General features: G+C 42.7%; 1 protein-coding gene across 3 annotated transcripts in view; it reads right to left on the reverse strand.

Annotated features, from left to right (window-relative positions):
- Nucleotides 1-23,696, reverse strand: part of LOC140713893 (retinoic acid receptor beta) — a 259,900-nt gene that overhangs the window by 102,427 nt on the left and 133,777 nt on the right. For all 3 annotated transcript variants that reach the window (XM_073024544.1, XM_073024543.1, XM_073024542.1), the window contains exon 3: nucleotides 13,772-13,913. In XM_073024544.1, coding sequence (XP_072880645.1) covers nucleotides 13,772-13,913 — 142 coding nt within the window. The remainder of the gene's footprint in view (nucleotides 1-13,771; nucleotides 13,914-23,696) is intronic.

Here is a 23,696-nt window from a genome sequence, read left to right on the forward strand (position 1 = left end):
TGGCTTACTTGTGACTTTGCACAGAGAAAGACAGAATGGCTCACTATATCCATTTTTAGATATTTACTTTTCATTGTTAATTATTTCTTTCAATGATTTTAATATCCATCCTATTGTGAATTTTACTGTTTCCTGTTTCATACACAATGTCACCTTGACAGGTATTCTTTTTGTGAGACATTATCTTTCACAGCATGAGAGGTACAGTGATAGGGTAGAACAATATTTCTGTAGCATAGTTGCAGTTTGGGTGGTGGGGTGGAGATATGTCTTTACCAAAGGAGGTGCTCCTTCTTTCCACTAGCCTGCAGGTCACTTTGCAAGGCAAAGCCTTGGCCCTGCATTCTTGCCCCTCCCGATCAGGGTCACGTGAAGCCATGGGAGGAGGTGGTGGTTGGTTGTATAAGCAGCTGGTGCATATCACAAATCCTGGTTATGCAACCACTGACGCCAGGCAGACAATCTCTGAAGAGTATTGATAATGACTGGGGTCACCTGTCTCGTAAAGACACTGTCCAGAAGAAGGCAATGGCAAACCACTTCTGTGGAAAAATTCGCCAAGAACAATCATAGTCATGGAAAGACCACAATCACCCACATCATATGACATGGCACATAATGAAAGAATGAGTTGCAGTTAAAACAAAATGTTATTGTTGGAATAAAATATCGACATAAGCTAGGTTTTGGTAAAGAGGTTTATTGCACCAGTGATGTGATCCCTACAGAATACCAGCAAAACAGTCTTTATAATACAGATTTAACATTTAACCAAATAGGAATTGATGTACATACATAAATTATTAGATTCATTTATCACACGTACATTGAAACACAAAGTGAAATGCGTTGTTTGCATTAACAATCAACACAAGCTAATGATGTGTTGGGGGCTGCCCGCAAGTCTTGTCACACATTCTGTCACCAACATAGCATATCCACAATGTTCGACAGAACAACACAAGCAGCAGCAACAACAACAACAGAACTAAACAAGATAACAATAGACAATAGACAGTAGCTGCAGGAGTAGGCCATTTGGCCCTTCTAGCCAGCACCGCCATTCACTGTGATCATGGCTGATCATACACAATCAGTACCGTTCCTGCCCTCTCCCCATATCCCTTGACCCTGCTATCTATAAGAGCTCTATCTAACTCTCTCTTGAATGCATCCAGAGACTTGGCCTCCACTGCCTTCTGGGGCACAGCAGTCCATAGATCCACAACTCTCTGGGTGAAAAAGTTTTTCCGCATCTCTGTTCTAAATGGCCTGCCCCTTATTCTTAAACTGTGGCCTCTAATTCTGGACTCACCCATCAGCGGGAACATACTTCCTGCCTCCAGTGTGTCCAATCCCTTAATAATCTTATGTTTCAATCAGATCCCCTCTCATCCTTCTAAATTCCAGTGTATACAAGCCCAGTCGCTCCAATCTTTCAACATATGACAGTCCCGCCATTCCAGGAATTAACCTTGTGAACCTACGCTGCACTCCCTCAATAGCAAGAATGTCCTTCCTCAAATTTGGAGACCAAAACTACACACAATACTCCAGGTGGGGTCTCACCAGGGCCCTGTACAGCTGCAGAAGGACCTCTTTACTCCTATACTCAATTCCTCTTGTTATAAAGGCCAGCATGCCATTAGCTTTCTTCACTGCCTGCTGTACCTGCATGCTTGCTTTCATTGAACACCCAGACCTCGTTGTACTTCCCCCTTTCCTAACTTGACTCCATTTAGATAGTAATTTGCCTTCCTGTTCTTGCCACCAAAGTGGATAACCTCACATTAAACTGCATCTGCCATACATTTGCCCACTCACCCAACCTGCCCAAGTCACCCTGCATTCTCGTAACATCCTCCTGACATTTCACACTGCCACCCAGCTTTCTGTCATCAGCAAACTTGCTAATGTTACTTTTAATCCCTTCATCTAAATCATTAATGTATATTGTAAACAGCTGCGGTCCCAGCACCGAACCTTGCGGTACCCCACTGGTCACAGCCTGCCATTCCAAAAGGGACCCGTTAATCACTACTCTTTGTTTCCTGTCAGCCAGCCAATTTTCAATCCATGTCAGTACTTTGCCCCCAATACCATGTGCCCTAATTTTGCCCACTAATCTCCTATGTGGGACTTTATCAAAAGCTTTCTGGAAGTCCAGGTACACTACATCCACTGGCTCTCCCTCAGCAGCAGTACAAGCCCCTGTCCCACCCATCACCTCACAAACACAGACAGGCCTCCTCCAGGACACAAGCCCTTGGTTCCGGACTCTTAGCCTCACAAACATTGGGCCTCGAGCCTCCAGTTCCTGACCTAGACTCCAGGCTCGACCTTTGGGCCTCTACCTCAGGACTCACTGACTTTGGTCTCTGATCTTCGGGACTCTACCTCAGGACTTGCCCAGCTCTGGATTTTAACCCCAGGACCTCCCAATCATTGCTTTGATCTTCAGGATTCTTCCTCAGGACTCACTGACTTCAGTGTTTGATCTTCAGGACTCTACCTCAGGACTCGCTGACTTCAGTCTTCGACCTTCAGGACTCTACCTCGGGACTCGCTGACTTCAGTCTTTGATCTTCAGGACTCTATAACCATATAACCATATAACAATCACAGCACGGAAACAGGCCATTCCGGCCCTCCTAGTCCGTGCCGAACTCTTAATCTCAACTAGTCCCACCTACCCGCACTCAGCTCATAACCCTCCACTCCTTTCCTGTCCATATACCTATCCAATTTTACCTTAAATGACACAACTGAACTGGTCTCTACTACTTCTACCTCAGGACTCGCTGACTTTGGTCTTTGACCTGCAGGCCTCAGCTTCTGGACTGACATAGACCTTTGCCCTTAGTGACCTGGGGGCTCACTGGCCTTCGTGACCTCTGTTGATTTGAGCCTCGGCACTCACCAACATGGGAATCGCTGGTCTCCTAAGTGCCTGTCATCCTGACCTCTGGAATCACTGACTTTCCACCAGTCCATATGAAGTACTCAAGCTCAGATTCTGATCAACACACACAAAATGCTGGTGGAACACAGCAGGCCAGGCAGCATCTATAAGGAGACGCACTGTCGACGTTTCGGGCCGAGACCCTTCATCAGGACTAACTGAACACAGCAGGCCAGGCAGCATCTATAAGGAGAAGCACTGTCAAAGATATCTTTCCTTTCAGTTAGTCCTGATGAAGGGTCTTGGCCCGAAACATCGACAGTGCTTCTCCTTATAGATGCTGCCTGGCCTGCAGTGTTCCACCAGCATTTTGTGTGTGTTGTTTAAATTTCCAGCATCTGCAGATTTCCTCGTGTTTGCTCTTCAGATTCTGATCACTGGCTCCTGTCTCTCACTCTTCATTCTCCATCATCCCTCTCCCTAATCCCTAACCCGTCCCTTAATTCCACTTGAAACTTGGATTAGTTTTTAAATTCATAACTACACTGGTCAGAAATTAGCTGCTTATTCATAAATCAGCTGCTTATTTAAATTTATTTCACTTTCTGTAATGATAAAAATTGTTAGTATAATTCATTGTTTAAACAGTTAAAAGTATCAGAAACGATAAACTCATTAACTAGGATAGCATTTGTTATCAAGTGTTGAAGTTGCTCCACCAACTCCATTCTACAAACTTTGACTATTTTTTGCATAAAATTTTAATTGATAATAAAGCTGTTACTGCTGATCAACACTGGAGTCTGAGCTGACTACTGAAGTTTTCTAACAACGTGTTTTTACAGGAATTATCTTCTCCGTGGATTGTCACCTTGTCGTGGTGGAGAAGCTTGTGTGGTCCTGAGATCCCAAGAGCGATGCTGTCTGGAGCTATGCTCCTGGTAGGGTCACCCATGATGGTAAGGTCAAGAGTGAGGTCCCTGAAAAAGAACAATCCAACCAAGACCTCAACGGTGGAACAGGCGGACGAAGTTACTTTGAACTCAACGGCTGTGAAGACGGATGAAGGCTGCAACAAATCCATCAGCTCCAATTGTCGTGGTTTCCATGCCATTGGAATCAGTTGGTTGATTTGTGAAGTATCGTGTGCTTCTTGGAGTGCAACATCAAGTACATCAGGCCTCTTCGCTCTGTGGAAACGGAATGAAGACCATCATCCTCGACCTTGAGGGATAGCCACAACAGGAATTATCCTCTCTGTTAGGAGTCTGTACGCTCTCCCCGTGACCGTGTGTGTTTCCTCCGGGTGCTCTGGCTTCCTCCCATGTTCTTGATCGTGACTCTGATTAGCTAATGCTTCACAATCTAGGGACCTTAGATGTGAATGAATGAGACTCCTTTAACCAAACAGAAACACAAGAGATTCTGCAGATGCTGGAAATGCTGGAGGAACTCAGCAAATAAGGCCCTCTGTTGGTTGGAGTCGACCATGGATGTTGCGTGCCAACTGTCTATGCGATATGTAAGCAAGGACGGTGTGATATAGAGAGAAAGCTGTTGCCCATGTAGCAAGCTCCCCCTCTCCACGCAGCTGATGAATCCAAAGACCAATACAGGAACAGCAGAGATCAAATCAGTTTGGTACCAGTGGCATTGAAGGATTTGCCAGTCAGTGTTTGAACTCAACGTAGGACGGCCTTAGGACATCTCTAGAATTGTCCTCAGGGTTTACTCCAGAAGCCTTCTCCATGAGCGGGTATTGTGGCAAGGCAGTGGCGGTTTGAGATCGGCATTTTCCTTCTCCCAGATGATCTGCCAACCACGGCTGATGAGCCCTATCTGTCTGAAGCGACTGGTTTTAAGGTGCGGATACCTGCCTTTGCCCCTCTCCTGTCAGTAGAAGCAGTTTCACTGGGCTACACATGAAGGCCAGGAGCTCCATTTGGTTGTCAGAAGCGATTTGAGATGCACACAAATGGGAGCATTTAATAGGTAATGGGAGCTTACCCCACTACCAGGAAGCATCAATGGAGGCGAATAAAGAGTCAATGTTTCAGGCCAAGACTGTTCAGTGGGACTAGAAAGGAAGGGGGAAGAAGCCAGAAACCATCTGAGACAAAGTTAAGCTATTGAAGTAATAAAGTGGGACTCCTGCCATAAATAACTGGTGTGATCTGACCAATTCGATGGTCGATGATTCATTTGGCCTTGTCTACATGACCGTTTTTTGGCATGCAGACCCTCTTCGGCAAGTACTAATTTATTTGAGTAAATATTAGCTTATTTTTCATATTTTGTGGGCAACTTTGCTTAAAAAGACAGTGGGCAAGCCTGTGCCCATGATAGAGCTGGCGGAATCTGCAACCTTCTGCAGCTTCTTTCGATCCTGTGCCTTGGAGCCTCCATAACAGGCTGCAATGCAATCACAGTCAAATAAAGTTTAAAGGTTAGCTTTCTTTGTCACACGTATATTGACACATCGAAACATGCAGTGAAATGCATCATTTTGCTTTAATGTCCAACAGTGTGCAAGGATGTGCTGGGGGCAGCCTGTACAACTTCCCCATGACTGTGTGAGTTTCCTCTGGGTATCTGTTTTCCTCCCACATTCCAAGTATGAATGGTTAAGGTTAGTAAGCTGTGGCATGATAGATGGATAGATTACACTCCTCTGCTTAATGTCACTTTATGGACATAAAATTAATCTATGTATGTAAGCTATCTTACATATTGATAAACACAAGAAATTCTGCAGATGCTGAAAACACAGAGCAAGACACAAAAAGTGCTGGAGGAACTCAGCAGGTCAGGCAGCAGCTATGGCAATGAAAAAACAGTTGATGTTTCGGGCTGAGACCATTCTTCAGGACTAAAAGGAAGGGTGAAGAATCCAGAATAAAAAGTTGGTGGGTGGGGAAGGAGGAAACCAAGAAGGTGACAGGTGAAGCCAGGTGGGTGGGAAAGGTACAGGGCTGGAGAGGAAGGAATCTGGGAGAAGGGGACAGTGGACCATGGGAGAAAGGGAAGGAGGAGGGGATCCAGGGGTTGATGAAAGGTAGATCAGAAGAGGTAAGATATTTATTATGTTTTTCCAATTATTAATGTGTTTTTTTGTGCTGCAACAGAACCAGAGTAACAATTATTTTGTTCTCCTCTACACTTGTGACATTAAACAACCTGGTAGTCCTGTTCTGGTGTGAGTGCTATGTTACGATTTGCCCCACTGTGTGATAATCTGATGGCTGAAACTACGGGCCTACTCCGGCTGCACTGGGCTTCGTGTCTGTGGACTCACTTTCCTTCTGAATGCTGTTTGCATGACTTGAATTGGGTTTTTTTCTCTCTCTCTGCGCATTGGGTGTTGGTCTTATTTTTAATTGGGTTCTCTTGGGTTTCTTGTTTTGTGGCTGCCTGTAAGTAGCTGAATCTCAAGGTTATATAATTTATACAAACTTTGATGATAAATGTACTTTGAATTTTGAACTTTAAACCTGGTATTCTCTGTCCTTTTTGACCCTCCTCATTATCAGTTCATCGCTATCATCCTCAGCCTCCTATATCACCAAAACCTGCACTGGATATGTAAATCTTTTTCTTCTTCTTGTGCCTTGCAGATTACACGCTTGGACGATCATGGCTCTCCACATCGAACGATCCCTCGCAGCGTCAATGATATCTCGCACATTTAGATTTGTTAGTTCTTTCACAGTGTCCATGTATTTTCTTCTTTGCCTATAATCTTTGGATATGTAAATAATAATGCAAATAATATCCAGGCGATATGAATGCTGTTAGTAAAATAACACCTTTTGAAGTTAGCTTGAATGAATAAAGACAATAACTCCCTTGTTCCCGCTTCTTCCTTCCACAGCCTAATACAGCACTTGAGTGACATGTAGCATTGAAAATGATATCCCAAAATGGGCCCTCAAAGTTCAATGTTTAAAGTGAATTTATTATCAAAGTACATATATGTCACCGTATACAACCCTGAGATTAATTTTCTTGCTGTAATACTCAATAAATCCATAATAGAATAATAACTATAACAGAATCAATGAAAGACCGCACTAACTTGGACGTTCAACCAGTGTGCAAATACAAAAAGAAAGAAAGAATAATAATAAACAATAAATATCGAGAACATGAGATGAAAAGTCCTTGAAAGTGAGTCCATAGGTCATGGGAACAGTTCAGTGATGGGGTGAGTGAAGTTATCCCCTTTGGTTCACGAACCCGATGGCTTAGAGGTAATAAATGTCCCTGAACCTGGTGCAGTGAGTACAAGGCTCCTGTACCCTCTTCCTGATGGCAGCACTGAGAAGTGAGCAAGTCCCGGGTGGTGGGTCTCTGATGATGGGAGCTGCTTTCCTGTGACAACACTTTGTATAGATGCTCTCAATGGTAGGGAGGGCTTTACCTGTGATAACAACCTTGTACACAACATGGCAAGACCAGTGAACTGTTTGAGGCGAATCGTTTGTGGACTTCAGGAAGGGGACATTGGGAGAACACACTAGTCCTCATTAAGGAGTCTGCAGTGAAGCAGTTTCAAATTTTTGAGAATCAACATCTCTGAGAATCTATCCTGGGCCTAACGTATTGATGCAACCACGAAGGAGACACGCGAGTAGCTCTACATTGTTGGGAGCTTGAGGAGATTTGGAATGTCACCATAGATTCTAGCAAATTTCTGTTGTTGTACCATAAAGAGCATTCTGATTGGTTACATCAGCCACTGGTGTGGAGGCTTCAGTACACAGAGTCAGAAGAGGCTGCAGAGGGTGTAGACTCAGGCAGCTTCATCACGGGCACAGCACTTCTCACTACTCAGGCTACGTTCAAGAAGCAGTGTCCCAAGAAAGTAGCATCCAGCAGCAAAGAATATCTTCTCATTACTACCATCCCCTAATGACCCCTTGTAATGTGAAGAAATCCTTACAGCTCTGCCTTCACAACTTAAAACTGACTCCACAACCATACACTCAGTGGCAACTTTATTAGGTACACCTGCTCATTTATGCAAATATCTAATCAGCCAATCATGTGGCAGCAACTCAATGCATAAAAGCATGCAGACATGGTCAACAGGTTCAGTTGTTATTCAGTCCAAACATCAGACTAGGGAAGAGATGTGATCTAAATGACCTTGACCATGGAATGGTTGTTGGTGCCAGACAGGGTGGTTTGAGTATCTCAGAAGCTGCTGATCTCCTGGGATTTTCACACACAATAGTCGCTAGACTTAATGGAGAATGGTGTGAAAAACAAAAAACACAATCAAGTAAGTGGCTGTTCTGTGGAGAAAACACCTTGTTAATGAGAGAGGTCAGAGGAGAATGGCCAGACTGGTTCAAGCTGACAGGAAGGCGACAGTAACTCAAATAACCACATGTTACCACAGTGGTGTGCAGAAGAGCATCTCTGAGCACATAACAAATCAAACCTTAAAGTGGATTGGTGACATGAACAGACACACAATGGCCGCTTTATTATGTACAGGAGGTATCTAATAAAGTGGCCACTGAGTGTATTAATTAGGAAATGTTTTATAGCTATATGTCCTCCTCTGGCTCAATATCACAACATGCAGCACTTAAGAGATTTATTAAAAATCAGATGCATGGTTATTGTACGATCACAAGCATGTAGAGCTGAGAAATACACACTCAAAGGATTATGTAATTTCTCATAATAGCTTACAGTGTAACGACTTTATAAATGTTTAATGGAACCTTCATTACATTTCAAATAAAATATTAATAGGGCACATATAAAATATTTATGACATAACAATAGCAAGCAGTTAGTGAAACTGGATGACAAACTAAATAAATAAGTAAACACAAACATATAAAATAAGTTAAAAATTAAGTCAATAAATTAGAATCCCATGTACTAATCTTGCGACTTGTCAAACATCTTACATTGACATATCTCATGTTTAAAAGTTTAACTCTCTCACAGTGCAGTAACTTTGTGTTGTGTTATTTTATTGAGGTACAGCATGGAATAGACTTTTCCAGCCCTTTGAGCTGCAGCAAACCGATTTAACACTAGCCTAATCAGGAACAATTTATAATGACCAATTAACCTGCCAACCAACAGGTATTTAGACTGTGGGAGGAAACTGGAGCACTTGGAGGAAACCCACGCGGTCATGGGAAGATCGTAGAAACTCCTTACAGGCAGCGGAGGGAAGTTCAAGGCCTGCGTCTCTTGAACTGCAAAGTGTTGTGCTAGCCGCTACGCTATCATGCTGTTTTACTGAAGTGATTTAATTATTTTCTATTTTCAACAAAGTTTCTCTTTAATAGACCAGTTTATTTGAATCTACCTCTTCCCCTTTCATCCAGACCTTTGAAGGTTATAATTTCGTAGGTGGGTTTTACTGTCTTATGAGGACAGGTTCAGCGAACTCGGGCTTTTCTCTTTGGAGCGTAGATCAAGTGGACAGCCAGAGACTTTTTCCCAGGGTGGAAATGGCTAATAGCACACTAATAATTTTAAGATAATTGGATGAAAGTTTAAGGGGATATGTTTACAGTGTTGAGTGTGTGGAACCAGGGTGGTGATAGAGACAAATACATTAGGGACATTTAAGAAACTCTTACATAGGTTCATGGATGATAGAAAAATGGAGGGCTATGTAGGAGGGAAGGGTTAAATTGACCTTAGAGTAGGTTAAAAGATCAGTCCATCATGGGACGAAGGGTTTGTAATGCGCACTATTCTATTTTCTTTATTTTTTTCCATTGTTGACAGAAATAGTAGACACTCCATACAAATTGAAATTATTTTAGAAACTGTAGTGAAGCGCTAATTTTGTAATAGTTTTTTATAATCAACATTATTATAAATAGTCAAACTTCAAAACAGAACGGGGAGAAAAAAATCTGTAAACACTGATCACTCTCTATTGTACCATCACAATTCCAAAATCAGCGTTCCGGAGCAGAGACTCAGAATCAGGTTTAATATCACCAGCATAAGTTGTGAAATTTGTTGTTGAATTTGTACGAATGGACAATAAACTGGACTGGTCAAAGAACACTGAGGCTATCTACAAGAAGGGTCACAGCTGTCTCTATTTCCTGAGGAGACCGAGGTCCTTTAACATCTGCCGGTGCTGAGAATGTTCTACGAGTCTGTGGTGGCCAGTGCTATCATGTTTGCTGTTGTGTGCTGGGGCAACAGGCTAAGGGTAGCAGACACCAACAGAGTTAACAAACTTATTCGTAAGGCCAGTGATGTTGTGGGGGTGGAACTGGACTCTCTGACGGTGGTGTCTGAAAAGAGGATGCTGTCCAAGTTGCATGCCATCTTGGACAATGACTCCCATCCACTCCATAATGTACTGGTTAGGCACAGGAGTACATTCAGCCAGAGACTCATTCCATCGAGATGTCACACTGAGCGTCATAGGAAGTCATTCCTACCTGCGGCCACCAAACTTTACAACTCCTCCCTCGGAGTGTCAGACACCCTGTGCTAATAGGCTGGTCCTTGACTTACTTCCACTTGGCATGTTTAACTTATTATTTAATTATTTATGGTTTTATATTGCTATATTTCTTCACTATTCTTGGTTGGTGCGGCTATAATGAAACCCGATTTCCTTCAGGATCAATAAAGTATGTCTGCCTGTCTGTTATGCAGCAGCAGTACAGTGCTGGGTGATGGGGGTCCTAAATAATGGATGCCACCTTTTTGAAGCGTTGCTCCTTGAAGATGTCCTGGATTCTGGGGAGGTTGGTGCCCGTGATGGAACTGACTGAGTTTACAGCATTACAACACAGTACAGGCCATTTGGCCCATGCAGTTATGCCAACCTTTTAAACATATCTGGAGATCAATCTAACCCTTCCTCCCAACACAGCTCTCAATTTCTCTGTCATCCATGTGCCAGTCTAAGAGTGCCTTAAATGTCTCTTATGCTGAATGCTTTTTATATTTAGGCAGATAAAGTCATATAACTGTGAAACTTTTCCTAAGTAATACATTCAAGAACTACAAAGATTTAAGAACAAACATGAGGAAGTCTGCAGATGCTGGAAATCCAGGGCAACGCACACAACATGCTGGAGGAACTCAGAAGGTCAGAAGACATCTATGGAAATGAATAAACAGTCAGCATTTCGGGCTGAGACTCTTCTTTAGGACTGGAAAGGAAGGATGATGCCAGAATAAAAAGGTGGCGGTGGGGGAAGGAGGATAACTAGAAGGTGATAGGTGAAGGGAGATAGGTGGAAAATGTAAAGGGCTGGAGAGAAAGAAATCAGATAGGGCAGGAGAGATTTAAGAATGGGACCTGTCCACAGGAATTCCCAGCATCCTGCAGAACTAATATTGTTCTCTGTTTCCTACACTGTGCCAAGTTCTGCTCACTCATCACCATGATCACGCAGCTTTCCTCCATGTGCTTCGGTTTCCTCCCACGTTCCAAAAAGAGATGTATTCAGTTGTGGGCATACTATGTTGGCGCTGGAAACGTGGCAATATTTCAAGGCACATCCCCGGAATGTGTTGGTCATTGATGCAAATGGCACATTTCACTGTATATTACGATCTTCTGATATACATGTAACAAATAAAGCCGATCTTTAATACTTCTCCCTTCACTAATCTACCTGTTTTCCAATTACGATTTTTAATTCTTAGTTCTATAGTCTCCATGACCTCACTATTCCTTGTTTTTCTAACCTTCACTCGCTTTTCCTGCAAATTTTCATTCCATTGGATTTATCTCCCTCTGCATTCAATACTGGTAGTAATACATTTCACAAATTTCATCCACCTTTTCACAATTCTTACTTCAAACTAATTTGCATCCCTGCGAGTGGCTATTCTCTGCTTTCCACAGCGATCTTCCCCTCTGTGATTCCCTTTTCCATTTGTCCCTTCTCACTAATCTTCCTCCCGGCACTTATCCCTGCTACACCTGCCCATTCAGGGCCCCAAACAGTCCTTCCAGCTGAGAGAACACTTCATCTGCAAATCATCTATTGAATCCCATGCTCCCAATGCAGCCGCCTGTACATTGGTGAGACCCATTAAAAACTGGGAGGCCGCTTTGTGGAGCATCTCTGCTCCATCTGCCAAAACTGGAACTTCCCAGTGGTCAAACATTTTAATTCCAATTCCCATTCTCATTCTGATATGTTAGTCCATGGTCTCCCCTTGTGCCAAGATGAGGCAACCCTCAGAAAGGAATGAATATTGATTTCACCTTCTGGTAAAAATAATTTTACCCTCAGTCTCTTCTTTTATTCCCTGCTCTGCCCTCTTACCTCTTCTCACCTGCCTATCACCTCCCCTTGTGTCCCCTCCTCCTTCCCTTTCTCCCATGGTCCACTCTCCTCTCCTATCAGATTCCTTTCTCTCCAGCTGTTCTTTACCTTTCACACCCATGAGGCTTTGCCTGTCACCTTTTAGCTATCGTCCTTCCTCTCCCACTACCTTTTCATTCTGCCGTCTTTCCCCTTCGTTTCCAATCCAGAAGGAGGACCATGGCCTGAAACATCAACTGTTTATTCACTTCGAGATGCTGCCTGATCTGCTGAGTTTCTCCGGCATTTGGTAGGTGTTGCTCTGGATTTCCAGCATCTGCAGAACCTCTTATGTTTATAATTTGGATCTCTGCCTTATTAAGGACTCTATTTAAAATTTAGCTCCCTTAGATCGACTTTAAACTAACACCTTAGCTTTCAAGATAAAGAAAGGTAAAGTCTAGCTGTATTTGTCACATGTGCATTGAATTATCCAGCAAAATGCATCGTTTTGCATCAAATCAAATCATTAAGGATGTGCCAGGGCAGTCCATAAGTGTCACCATGTTTCCAACACTAACACAGCATGTCCACTGCTTACTAACTCTAACCCGTATGGGAGGAAACCCAGTGAAACCCCACACTGTCACAGGGAGATTGAACAAGCTCCTTACAGGTTGCAGAGGAAACTGAAGTTTAATTACTGATCACTGACACTGTAATAGCGTTACGCTAACCACTATGCTACCATGTTGCCATGTTTCACAAGCCTCCACGAAGCTTCAGATAAAGTTTTACTGAGTTATATTATTGCTATTATTTATATTTCAGTTTCGAATCTTATTACAGTATTTATTTTCCTTATTGTTTGACTGATGGCACGATATATCAAATGAGAGAACGATATAGGATTTCTAGTTTTAAAGCCACATTCTATTATTACAATACTTTGGTGGAGAAGGTGCTTGCAATCATCATCAAAAGCTCCTGTATACAATCTTCACAACATGATGTGAAATAGTAGTAGCCTCTCTGGGAAACAAAATGTCCACTTCCCTCTGAGCCTCTGAAGCAACAAAAAAATTCCAAAAGTCTATATAACATCATAATTCCACATGAGAAAGGAGCATAACCAGGCCATTTGGCCCATCAACTCTGCTGTGCCATTCCATCATGGCTGATTATTATCCTTTTCTACCTCATTCTCCTGCCTTCTCCCCAAAACCGTTGATGCCCTATTAACCGCCACTTTAATTATACCCAATGACTTGGCCTCCACAGCCGGCTGTGGCAATGAATTCCACAGGTTCACCATCTTCTGGCTAAAGAAATTCCTCCTCATCTCTGTTCTAAAGGATGTCCCTATATTCTGGGGCTGTGCCCTCTGGTCCTAGACTCTCCCAGTAATGGAAACATCCTCTCCATTCCCACTCTATGTAGGCCTTTCAATATCGCATCAGTTTCAATTAAATCTCCCTCATCCTTCTAAACTCCAGCATCTAAAGGCCCAGAGACATCCTATTTTGAGCCAACAAGGTGACTCACAGAGGCAAACTGGACTTTTTGTTCTGAAATTCTGAACATTAGAAAGCGAACTTACACTCTTTAGACATTCCCACTTCGAAACATTTCTGTAATCGGCAGTACTGGCAGCGATTTCTTGTGACTTTGTTGATGACGCAGTTCTTTTCCCTGTGACAGGTATAAACCATGTGTTTCTGGATGCTTCTTCGGAAGAAACCCTAAAGGAGGCAAAAAGGAAATGAAAGAGTTGTCTCCCAGAATTGATGTTTTCAGTGCAGACTAGAATGAACAGAAGTCATAGTTTAAAACCGTAATGATTCAATTGAAAAATAATCCATTTTCATCTCAATTAATACATTAACATAAAGGTCACTTTCAAGGATTCTATAACTCATGTATTCTGTACTATGTATGTAACACACACAAAATACTGCAGGAACCCAGCAGGCCAGGCACCCTCTATGGAAATGAATAAACAGACAATGTTCCAGGCTGAGACCCTTCTCCAGGACAGGAAAGGAAGGGGGAAGATGCCAGTATGAATGTATGTATTTATTTATTTATCTATTTCTTTGCTTGTTATATTTTTGTATTTGCACAGTTTGTCTTCTTTGCACATTGTTTGCTTGCCAGTCTTTGTGTGGTTTTTCATTGATTCTGTTTTATTTTTTGTTCTACTCTGAGTCCCAAATCTCAGAGTAGAATATGTTAACATTTACATACTTAGATAATAAATTTACTTTGAAATTTGAATACCCTGGCATAATTTGGATATTAGAAAAAAGAAAGAAGTGGATAGACATCACAATCTGATTATCTGGTGCTGTCGTTATAGAGGGGAATATGGAGAGAACATCAATACAGAGGTACACACATCAGGTTTAAAATCACTGACATATTGTGAAAACTGTTGTTTTGCAGCTGCAATACAGTGTAATACTTAAATAAATACTGTAAGTTAAAATAAGAAATTTTTAAAAATACTCAGTGCAAAAAAAGTAAAATATTGAAATAGTATTCATGGGTTCATCGTCCATTCAGAAATTTGATGGCAGAGGGGAAGAAACTATTCCTAAAGCATTGAGTGTGTGTCTTCAGGCTTCTGTATCTCCTCCCTGATGGTAGCAATAAGAAGAGGACATGTCTTGGGTGTTTGGGGTACTTAACGATGAATGCTGGGATGCCTCAGGGAGACAGCATCCCTCATTAAGGACCCTCTCCAGCCTAATTCTCATTAGCACAATCCTAGAGGAGATACCGGAGTTTGGAGACCCACACTCAATGTTTTAGGAACAGCTTTTTCGCCTCTGATTTCAGTTTTCTTAACAGATCATGAGCCCATGAACCCAACCTCACTTTTTCTCTCTAAAGGTTCAAAAGTTAATTTTATAGTCGAAGTATGCATGGACAATACAACTCTGATGTTTGTCTTCTCCAGATAGCCATGAAGTATAGAAAGACCACACATTTACCCCGCCCCCACGAAAAAGAAAAAGAAACAAAACTTGCAGACAGCAAAATCACCCACCCCTTCTCCGCAGAAAGAAAATGGCAACAAAAACAAACGGCAACAATCACTTGCAGAAAAAAGACAGCAATAATAGCAATGCATTCCCTGAAGAAAAAAAGTGACAATAACAATCCCCAACCCCCTCACTTGCAAAAAGAACAGTTTAGTAACACCAAAAAGCCATAATCCCCCCCAAACTCACCCACAAAGAACCAACAGATCACCCACCCGCCAATCGGTCACAAGGAAGAAAATACCAAAAGCTTGAAGGAGACCATATAAAGTACAGTCCAATCACATAAATCTCAGAACATTGAACAGTCCTTCCATAACACCCCAGTGGTCTTTGTTGGGAGTGATCTCTGACCGTCTGGCCTCTGTCGGGAGAGATCGATGACCCCCTCTGCATTCACTTCAATGGCCTCCGTAGGGAGCGATCGCTCACCAGGTCCGAACGCTGTCGAACCAGTGGCCTCCGTAGGGAGCGATCGCTCACCAGGTCCGAATGCTGTCGAACCAGTGGCCTCCGTAGGGAGCGATCGCTCACCAGGTCCGAACGCTGTCGAACCAGTGGCCTCCGTAGGGAGCGATCGCTGACTGCCTCTGTATTCACCTCAATGCTTCAATCTTCCTCGCCCTTTGCGATGGAATTATTCATGACCCTGTGTCCAGGGTTTTTCCATGAGTCCTTTTCGGGTTCGCGTCTCTGATCTCCATGAGGTAGCTCTCTGGGCACAGCAGAACACTAGATCAATTGATCGAGTTCCAAACTGCACAACACAGGCTCTAACAGTTGCCGTAACACAAACAGGCAGAAGGCATAGAAAAAGTGAAATAACTTCAGAGACGTTGTCCGAGGAATCATTGTTCGCTGACGCCATCTTGACCAGAAGCACTTTTTGCACTAATTACTTATTTATATTTCTGATTGTCCGGGAAGACCCTAGTTTGTTATGCTTGTTCGTATTACTGGACCAGGACTTCTGAGGTCAAGAGAGTGGAACTGCCCCACCGCAATGGTTCTTCCACTTTAAAAACTCTCCTACACAGGTTTCCTGTCACGGTTGGATATAACGGAGAACCACCACAAATTTCTGATTGTAACTTACAGCAATTTTTAAGTCTTGCTCCGTACTGCTTCTGCAAAACAACAAACTTCACTATATATATCAGCAATAACATACCTGACTCTGAAATTAAAACAGAATGTGGGAAATATCAGTGGAGAATTAATCAGACGTAATTCATCAGGTCAATGAGAAGATGGCTTTGAGAAAGAGAAATTGCATTTGTCGTCGGTAGCCTACAGGGCTGCCTTTATCGACCAGCTGCACCATTCCCTCTACGCTGCATGGCTGTGTAGCCGCTCAGTAACTGAAATGCTTCTGTGCACATCGCCCTCGTCACTGCTCAGCTGAAATAAAGACAGACGAGAAAAACTTCACGAAACGTGAAAGATTTTCTCTGTATTTCATTATACCCTTCGATTCATATATAAAATCAAAGGTATGTAATTTTTCCATTTTCATTCTAAATATTCATAGTATGCATATTACAAAAAAAAACATTTAAAGTGACACTCATTTTTCAGGCTGTGTAAGAATTTCCTGCTCAGGGCAATAGTTGGTCTGCACAACTGTAAAATAAATGAGAGGGAACGTTGAAGTTGTAAGAATGTTCCTAGCTGTACAATCTAATTGTGGCCTGAATGGCATGTGAGAGCAATTCAGCTTCAAGTTTCTTTGGGCAAGGGGCAGTCTTTCAAAATTAAATATTTTCTCCTTTGTATTACATATCAAGTAAAATGATATTTAATAACATATTTTCCCCTCCCCCTTCTATTCCCCACCCTGTCCTCTTCCCACTTCTCCTCATTTGCCTATCACCTCTCCTGCGCCCCCTCCTCCTTCCCTGTCTCCCATGGTCCACTCTTCTCCCCTATCAGATTCCCCCCTCTCCAGCCCTTTATCTTTCCTACCCACTTGGCTTCACCTTTCACCTTCTAGCTATCCCCTTTCCTCTCCTCCCACCTTTTCATTCTGGCATATTCCCCCTTGCTTTCCAGTCCTGAAGAAGGATCTCAGCCCAAAACGTTGACTCTTTATTCATTTCCATAGCTGCTGCCTGACCTGATGATTTCCTCAGCATTTTGTCTGTGTTGATCCAAATGATATTTAATGTTGTTCAACACACACAAAATGCTGGAGGAGCTCAAGGTCAGGTAGCAGCTATGGAGGTGAATAATAGTCAATGTTTCAGATCAAGACCATTCATCAAGAAGCCAACATTTGAAAGCATTTTTTTTAGCATCAAGCTCAATTTCTGCCTCTGACAGTTTAATCATACCCAGATGAGATAACATTTCTCACATCTTCTCAGTGTTAAGTACTCAAATGACAAAGAAAGTTGCTTGCAATCCTGATGAAGGCTCTCAGCCCAGCACATTGACTGTTCCTCTCCATAGATCCTGCCTGATCCTTGCTGAGTTCCTCCGGGATTTCAAGACAGTTGCTCAAGATCTTCAGCATCTGCAGAATTTCTTGTGCCCATATTTAATTTTGTTCCCTCAAAGTTAAATTCTAATCGTGTTAAACTTGACAGCATCCCTGTGGCCAGTAGATTCATCACATACCAACCATACCAAACACTGCTGGTGAGTACAAACACAAGTAATGGATTCCTTAAAAATTACTCCATAAAGCTACTCTGTTTAAGAAGGAAAGTATCTCTTCCTCTTTCCTTTTCAGTCATTATGAATGGTCTTGGCCCAAAATGTTGATTGTTTTTTCAAAGTTCAAAGTAAATTTATTATCTAAGTACATGTATGTCACCTTATACATCAGTGATATTTGTTTTCTTACGGGCATTCACAGTAAGTCCAAGAAACACAATCCAAAAAAAAAACACACCAAACTGGGTAGACAAACTGTGCACATTCAAAAGAAAATAAACAAACAAACAAGTAAATAAATAGGTAAGCAAGCAATAAATATTGAGAACGTAAGATGAAGAGTCCTTGAAAGTAAGTCCATGAGTTTTGGGAACATTCCAGAGATGGAGTGAGTGAAGTTGAGTGAAGTTATCCCTTCTGGTGCAAGAGCCTGATGTCTGAGGGGTTATAACTGTTTGTGAACTTGGTGGTGTGAGACCAGAGGCTCCTGTACCATCAACCTGATGGAAGCAGTGACAAGAGAGTATGGCCTGGATGGTAGGGGTGCTTTCCTGTGGCATCGTTCCATGTAGATGGGAAAGGCTTTACCTATGATGGAATGGGTTGTATTCACTACTTTTTGTAGGATTTTCCATACCAGGATGTGATGTAACCAGTTAATTTACTCTACACCACACATCTATAGAAGTGTGTCAAAGTTTTGCAAACTTTTTAAGTAAGTAGAAGCACTGCCGTGCTTTCTTCATAACAGCATTTACTTGTAGGACACATGACAGATTCTCTGAAATGATAACTCCGAGGAATTTAAAGTTGCTGACCCTAATTCACCCCTGATCCCCCAATGAGGACTGAAGAATGAACAGTTATTACCTCTCAGACAATGAGGACCTGCAGTTTCCCTCCTCTTGAAATCATTAGCTCCTTGCTCTTGCTGACATTTAGTAAGAGGGTGCTGTTGAGGCACGTCTCAGTTAGGTTTTCAATCTCCCTCCCGTATGCTGATTTGTCTCCCCTTTTGTTTCGGACAATGATCTGCTCCCCTCCATAAATGCTGTCTGACCTGCTGAGATTTGCACAATATCTTGTGTTTAAAATAAAAATACTTTATTGTTGCCATGGCGACAGCCGAGGAGTCTTTTTGTGGAATAGTGTTGAAGTTTTCAGTCTATTTCGCCCAGATATACATTGAGCTTCATCTACACTGAATGCCCAATGCTAGGAAACCAAGGACTGGAGGCCCAGAGGCGACCTATCCTGAGGATGGATGCCTGACTGTGGGTGTGAATGAAGGCATAGGTGGGAGGGTGGGAAAAGAGATTGTTTTACTGCTGTCTGGTTTTGTTGGTTGTTCTGCTGAACATTGTGGGCATGCGATATTGGCGCTGGAATGTGTGGCAACACTTGTGCAAACAACACATTTCACTGTACGTTTCAATGTGATAAACAAACTTGAATCTTGAAAATCCTGAATCTTGAGACTCTTCATCAGGACAGAGAGAAAGAGGGGACATAGTTGACATAAAGGAATGCGGGGAGAAGGTGGACAAGTGGTGAGAGGAAAGATACAGGGTGATGGAGCCGGTGGGATGTCCAATGGGGGACAGAGGGGAATGGTTACTGGAACTTGGAGAAATTGATGCTGATCCCATCAAGACTAACAAGCTGTGTCAAAAGGGCAATGTTATGATCGTCATGGGAGATTTTAGCATGCAGGTAGATTGGGAAAACCAGGTTGGTAATGAATTCAAGAGAGTGAACTTGTTGAATGCCTCCGAGATGGCGTTTGTCATTGAGACTACTTAGAGATCAGCTATACTGGATTCAATGTTATGTAATGAACCTGAGGTGATTAGGGAGCTTAAGGTAAAGGAATCCTTAGGAGGCAGTGATCACGATATGATTGAATTCAACTTGAAATTTGATAGGACGGAGGTAAAGTCTGACACAGCAGAAATTACAGTGGTATGAGAGAGGAGATGGCCAAATTAAATTGGAAGGAGGTGCTAAAAGGGACAACAATAAAGCAGCAATGGCTTGAGTTTCTGGGAATAATGAGCAAGGTGCAGGATAGATGTATTCCAAAAATAAGAAACACTCAAATGGCAAAATAGTGCAACTGTGGCTGACAAGGGGTGTCAAAGCTAATATAAAAACAAAAGAGAAGGTATACAACAAAGCGAAAATTAGCAGGAAGATAGAAGATTAGGGAGCCTTTAAAAAACCGCAGAAAGCAAATAAAATAATCATTAGGAGGGAAACACTGGAATATGAAAGCAAGCCCAGTAGAGATTGTGGAGGCATTAGTAATGATCTTTCAAGAATCATTGGACTCTGGCATGGTTCCAGAGAACTGGAAAATTGCAAATGTTGCTCCGTTCTTTAAGAAAGCAGGGAGGCAGCAGAAAGAAAATTATAGATCAGTTTGCCTGACCTGGGAAAATGTTAGAATCAATCTTTAAGGATGAGGTTATGGTTACTTGGTGACACAGGACAAGAAAGGACATAGTCCGTATGGTTTCTTTAAGGGAAAATCTTGCCTGACAAACCTGTTGGAATTCTTTGAGGAGATTACAAGTAGGATAGATAAAGGGGATATAGTGGATGTTGTATATCTGGACTTTCAGAAGGCCTTTGACAAGGTGCCACACATGAGGCTGCTTACCAAGTTAAGAGCCCATGGTATTACAGGAAAATTACTAACATGGTTGGAGCATTAGATGATTGGTAGGAGGCAGTGAATGGGAATAAAAGGATCCTTTTCTGGTTGGCTGCCAGTGACTAGTGGTGTTCTGCAGGGGTCAGTGTTGGAACCACTTCTTTTTATGCTGTATATAAATGATTTAGATGATGGAATAGATGGCTTTGTTGCCAAGTTTCAAGATGAAATGAAGATTGGTGGCAGGGCAGGTAGTGTTGAGGAAACAGGTAGGCTGCAGATGGACAGACAGATTAGGAGAAGGAGCAAGACAGTAGCAATTGAAATACAATGTTGGAAAATGCATGGTCATGCACTTTGGTCAAAGGAATAAATGTGTAACGTATTTTCTAAATGGGGAGGAAACCAAAAATCTGAGATACAAAGGGATTTGGGAGTCCTTGTAAAGAACACCCTAAAGGTTAACTTACAGGTTGAGTCAGTGGTGAGGAAGGCAAATGCAATGTTAGCATTCATTTCAAGAGGTCTAGAATACAAGAGCAGGGATGTGATGCTGAGGCTTTATAAGGCACTGGTGAGCCTCATCTTGAGAATTGTGAACAGTTTGGGCTCCTTATCTAAGAAAAGATGTGCTAGCATTGGAAAGAATTCAGAGGAGGTTCATAAGGATGATTCTGGGAATGAAAGGATTATCATACGAGGAACGTTTGGTGGCTCTGGGCCTGTACATGCTGGAATTTGGAAGGATAAGGGGAGATCTTATTGAAACCTTTCGAATGTTGAAATATCTAGATGGAGTAGATGTGGAAAGGATGTTTACCATGGTGGGGAGTCTAGGACAAGAGGACACAGCCTCAGGATAGAGGGGTGTCCATTTAAAACAGATGTGAAGAAATTTCTTTAGGCAATGGGTGGTGAATTTGTGGAATTTACTACCACAGGTAGCTGCAGAGGCCAGGTCATTGGGTGTATTTGAAATGGAGATTGATAGGTTCTTGATTGGCCAAAGCATCCAAGGACATGGGGAAAAGGACAGAGAGTGGGGCTGGGATGGGAAAAAAAGGATCAGCCATAACTGAATGGCGGAGCAGACTCGATGGGCCAAATGGCCTAATTCTGCTCCTGTATCTTATTGTAAAAGAGAAATATGGTACTGACAAAAGTGAGCAGCTCATTTTTAATTCTTAATTGCCATAAAATCTTATCTTCAGGAAGGAAAGTGGAAAGTGATATGTGGAACCCTGCGTACAAAACGTATTAAAGAAGCAATTTACTGGCTGCATTATTTAGACAGAGCAAAGGATACAGGGAATACTCTGTGAAACATTATCTTTTAAAACACTCCTGTTCGGTTCGTTCTCTATCAAGACATTACTAGTTCTGTCACAGATTCACAGTGAAAAATACACAAATAATTCTTTTGCAGATTTATTGAAAATAAATTGCTCTGACTTTCAGGATAAATATTTGCCAAGATCACCTTCTGTGTTTACACATTACAGCAGCTGATGGTGTAACCTCACCCTCCCCAGTCCAGCCTAAACACACCTCCCCTCCTCACACTCACATCCTCAGTATAGCCTCACCCTCTCCACACTCATAACCTCCCCAGTCTCACCCTCATCCATTTCACCCTAACAACCTCACCCTCTCCAGCCTCACCTTCATTACAACCTCATTCTCACCCTCACTACAACCTCAGTCTCACCCTCAATACCTCACCCACATCAGCCTCACCCTCACTACAACCTCACTCTCACCCCAGTCTCACCCTCAATACCTCCCTCTCCAGCCTCACCCTATTCCCCACATCACAGTGGACACTGGTGGGTGACGTTATACAAGAGTTCAGATGCAGAGAGTCTGGACCTTGCTCTGTCTAAAATACAAATGGAGGATGGAGGGAATGGACAAAGGAACACATTGTGTGTTTGGACGGCTGCCAGGAAGCCAACATTTAATGTCCCACAGCATCAGGAAATCTGGCACCAGTTTAGCACTGGGCTTTGTGCAGAGCTTGGAGCCACACATTCCAGTGATAATGTGGCAGCAGAGATGTTCTCAAGATCACTGCAGAGCCTTACAGTTCATGTTACAGAGTTGACAACAGTCGAGGCAGCGTCCCTCCAAACTACAGGCCACCCAGCAGCCTGAAAACCACAGAGAATGTTAGAAGACGATAAACACTAGAGATTCTGCAGATGCAGGATGAAGGGTCTGGGCCTGGACCATTGACTGTATACGGTATTCATTTCCACAGATGCTGTCTCCTCCAGCATTTAATGTGTGTTGCTCAGACTTCCAGCATCTGCTGAATCCCTCGTGTCTTTGGGAAGCTCAGGGACATGCCTGTGGTTGGAACTGAATCTGAAGTGAGAAGCTGGGACTGGAAGCGGAAGGAATCTGAGAACTCCCCCTTCCTTTCCAGTCCTGATGAAAGGTCTCGGCAGGAAACATTGACTGTTTATTCCTCGCCATAGATGCTGCCTGACCAGCTGTGATCTGCCGGCATTTCTATTTATTTATTTAGAGATACAGTGCAGGACAGACACTTCCAGCCCAACAAGCTGCACCACCCAGCAACCTGCCACTTTAACTCAGGCCTAATCACAGGACAAGTTACAGTTTCCAATTAACCTACTAAGCAGTACGCCTTTAAACTGTGTGACGAACCCGGAGCACCCGGACAAAACCCAATGCACGCACGGGAAGAACATACAAACTCCTCACAGGCGGCTTCGAATCGAACTCCCAACTTCGACGCCCTGAGCTGGAGTAGCATTGAGCTAACCGCTTTGCTACCGCAGTAACTGGATTTTGAATGTCACAGCACTGAATTTCAAACCAAGCACCATATTCAGTGAAAGCACAAATATACACCACACACTCAAAATACACTCTGGAAAATTTCACATGGAAATTCCGTTTCTGCTGAATTTATCCTTTCCATCTACGTATGCACGAGAGTCATCCTGAGCTTTTCAATGGCTACTTTACCTGGTACACCTGCTCTAATCAGCCAATCATGTGGCAGCAACCCAATGCATAAAAGCACACAGACATGGACAAGAGGGTCAATGTACTTACATTCCAAAGTTTCAGGTGACTATTAAGATTATCCGACGAAGTATCAGTAATCACATCTGAGATGGCTGCTATCTTTT

Source organism: Hemitrygon akajei, chromosome 20, assembly GCF_048418815.1.
Source record: "Hemitrygon akajei chromosome 20, sHemAka1.3, whole genome shotgun sequence".
Lineage (NCBI taxonomy): Eukaryota > Metazoa > Chordata > Chondrichthyes > Myliobatiformes > Dasyatidae > Hemitrygon > Hemitrygon akajei.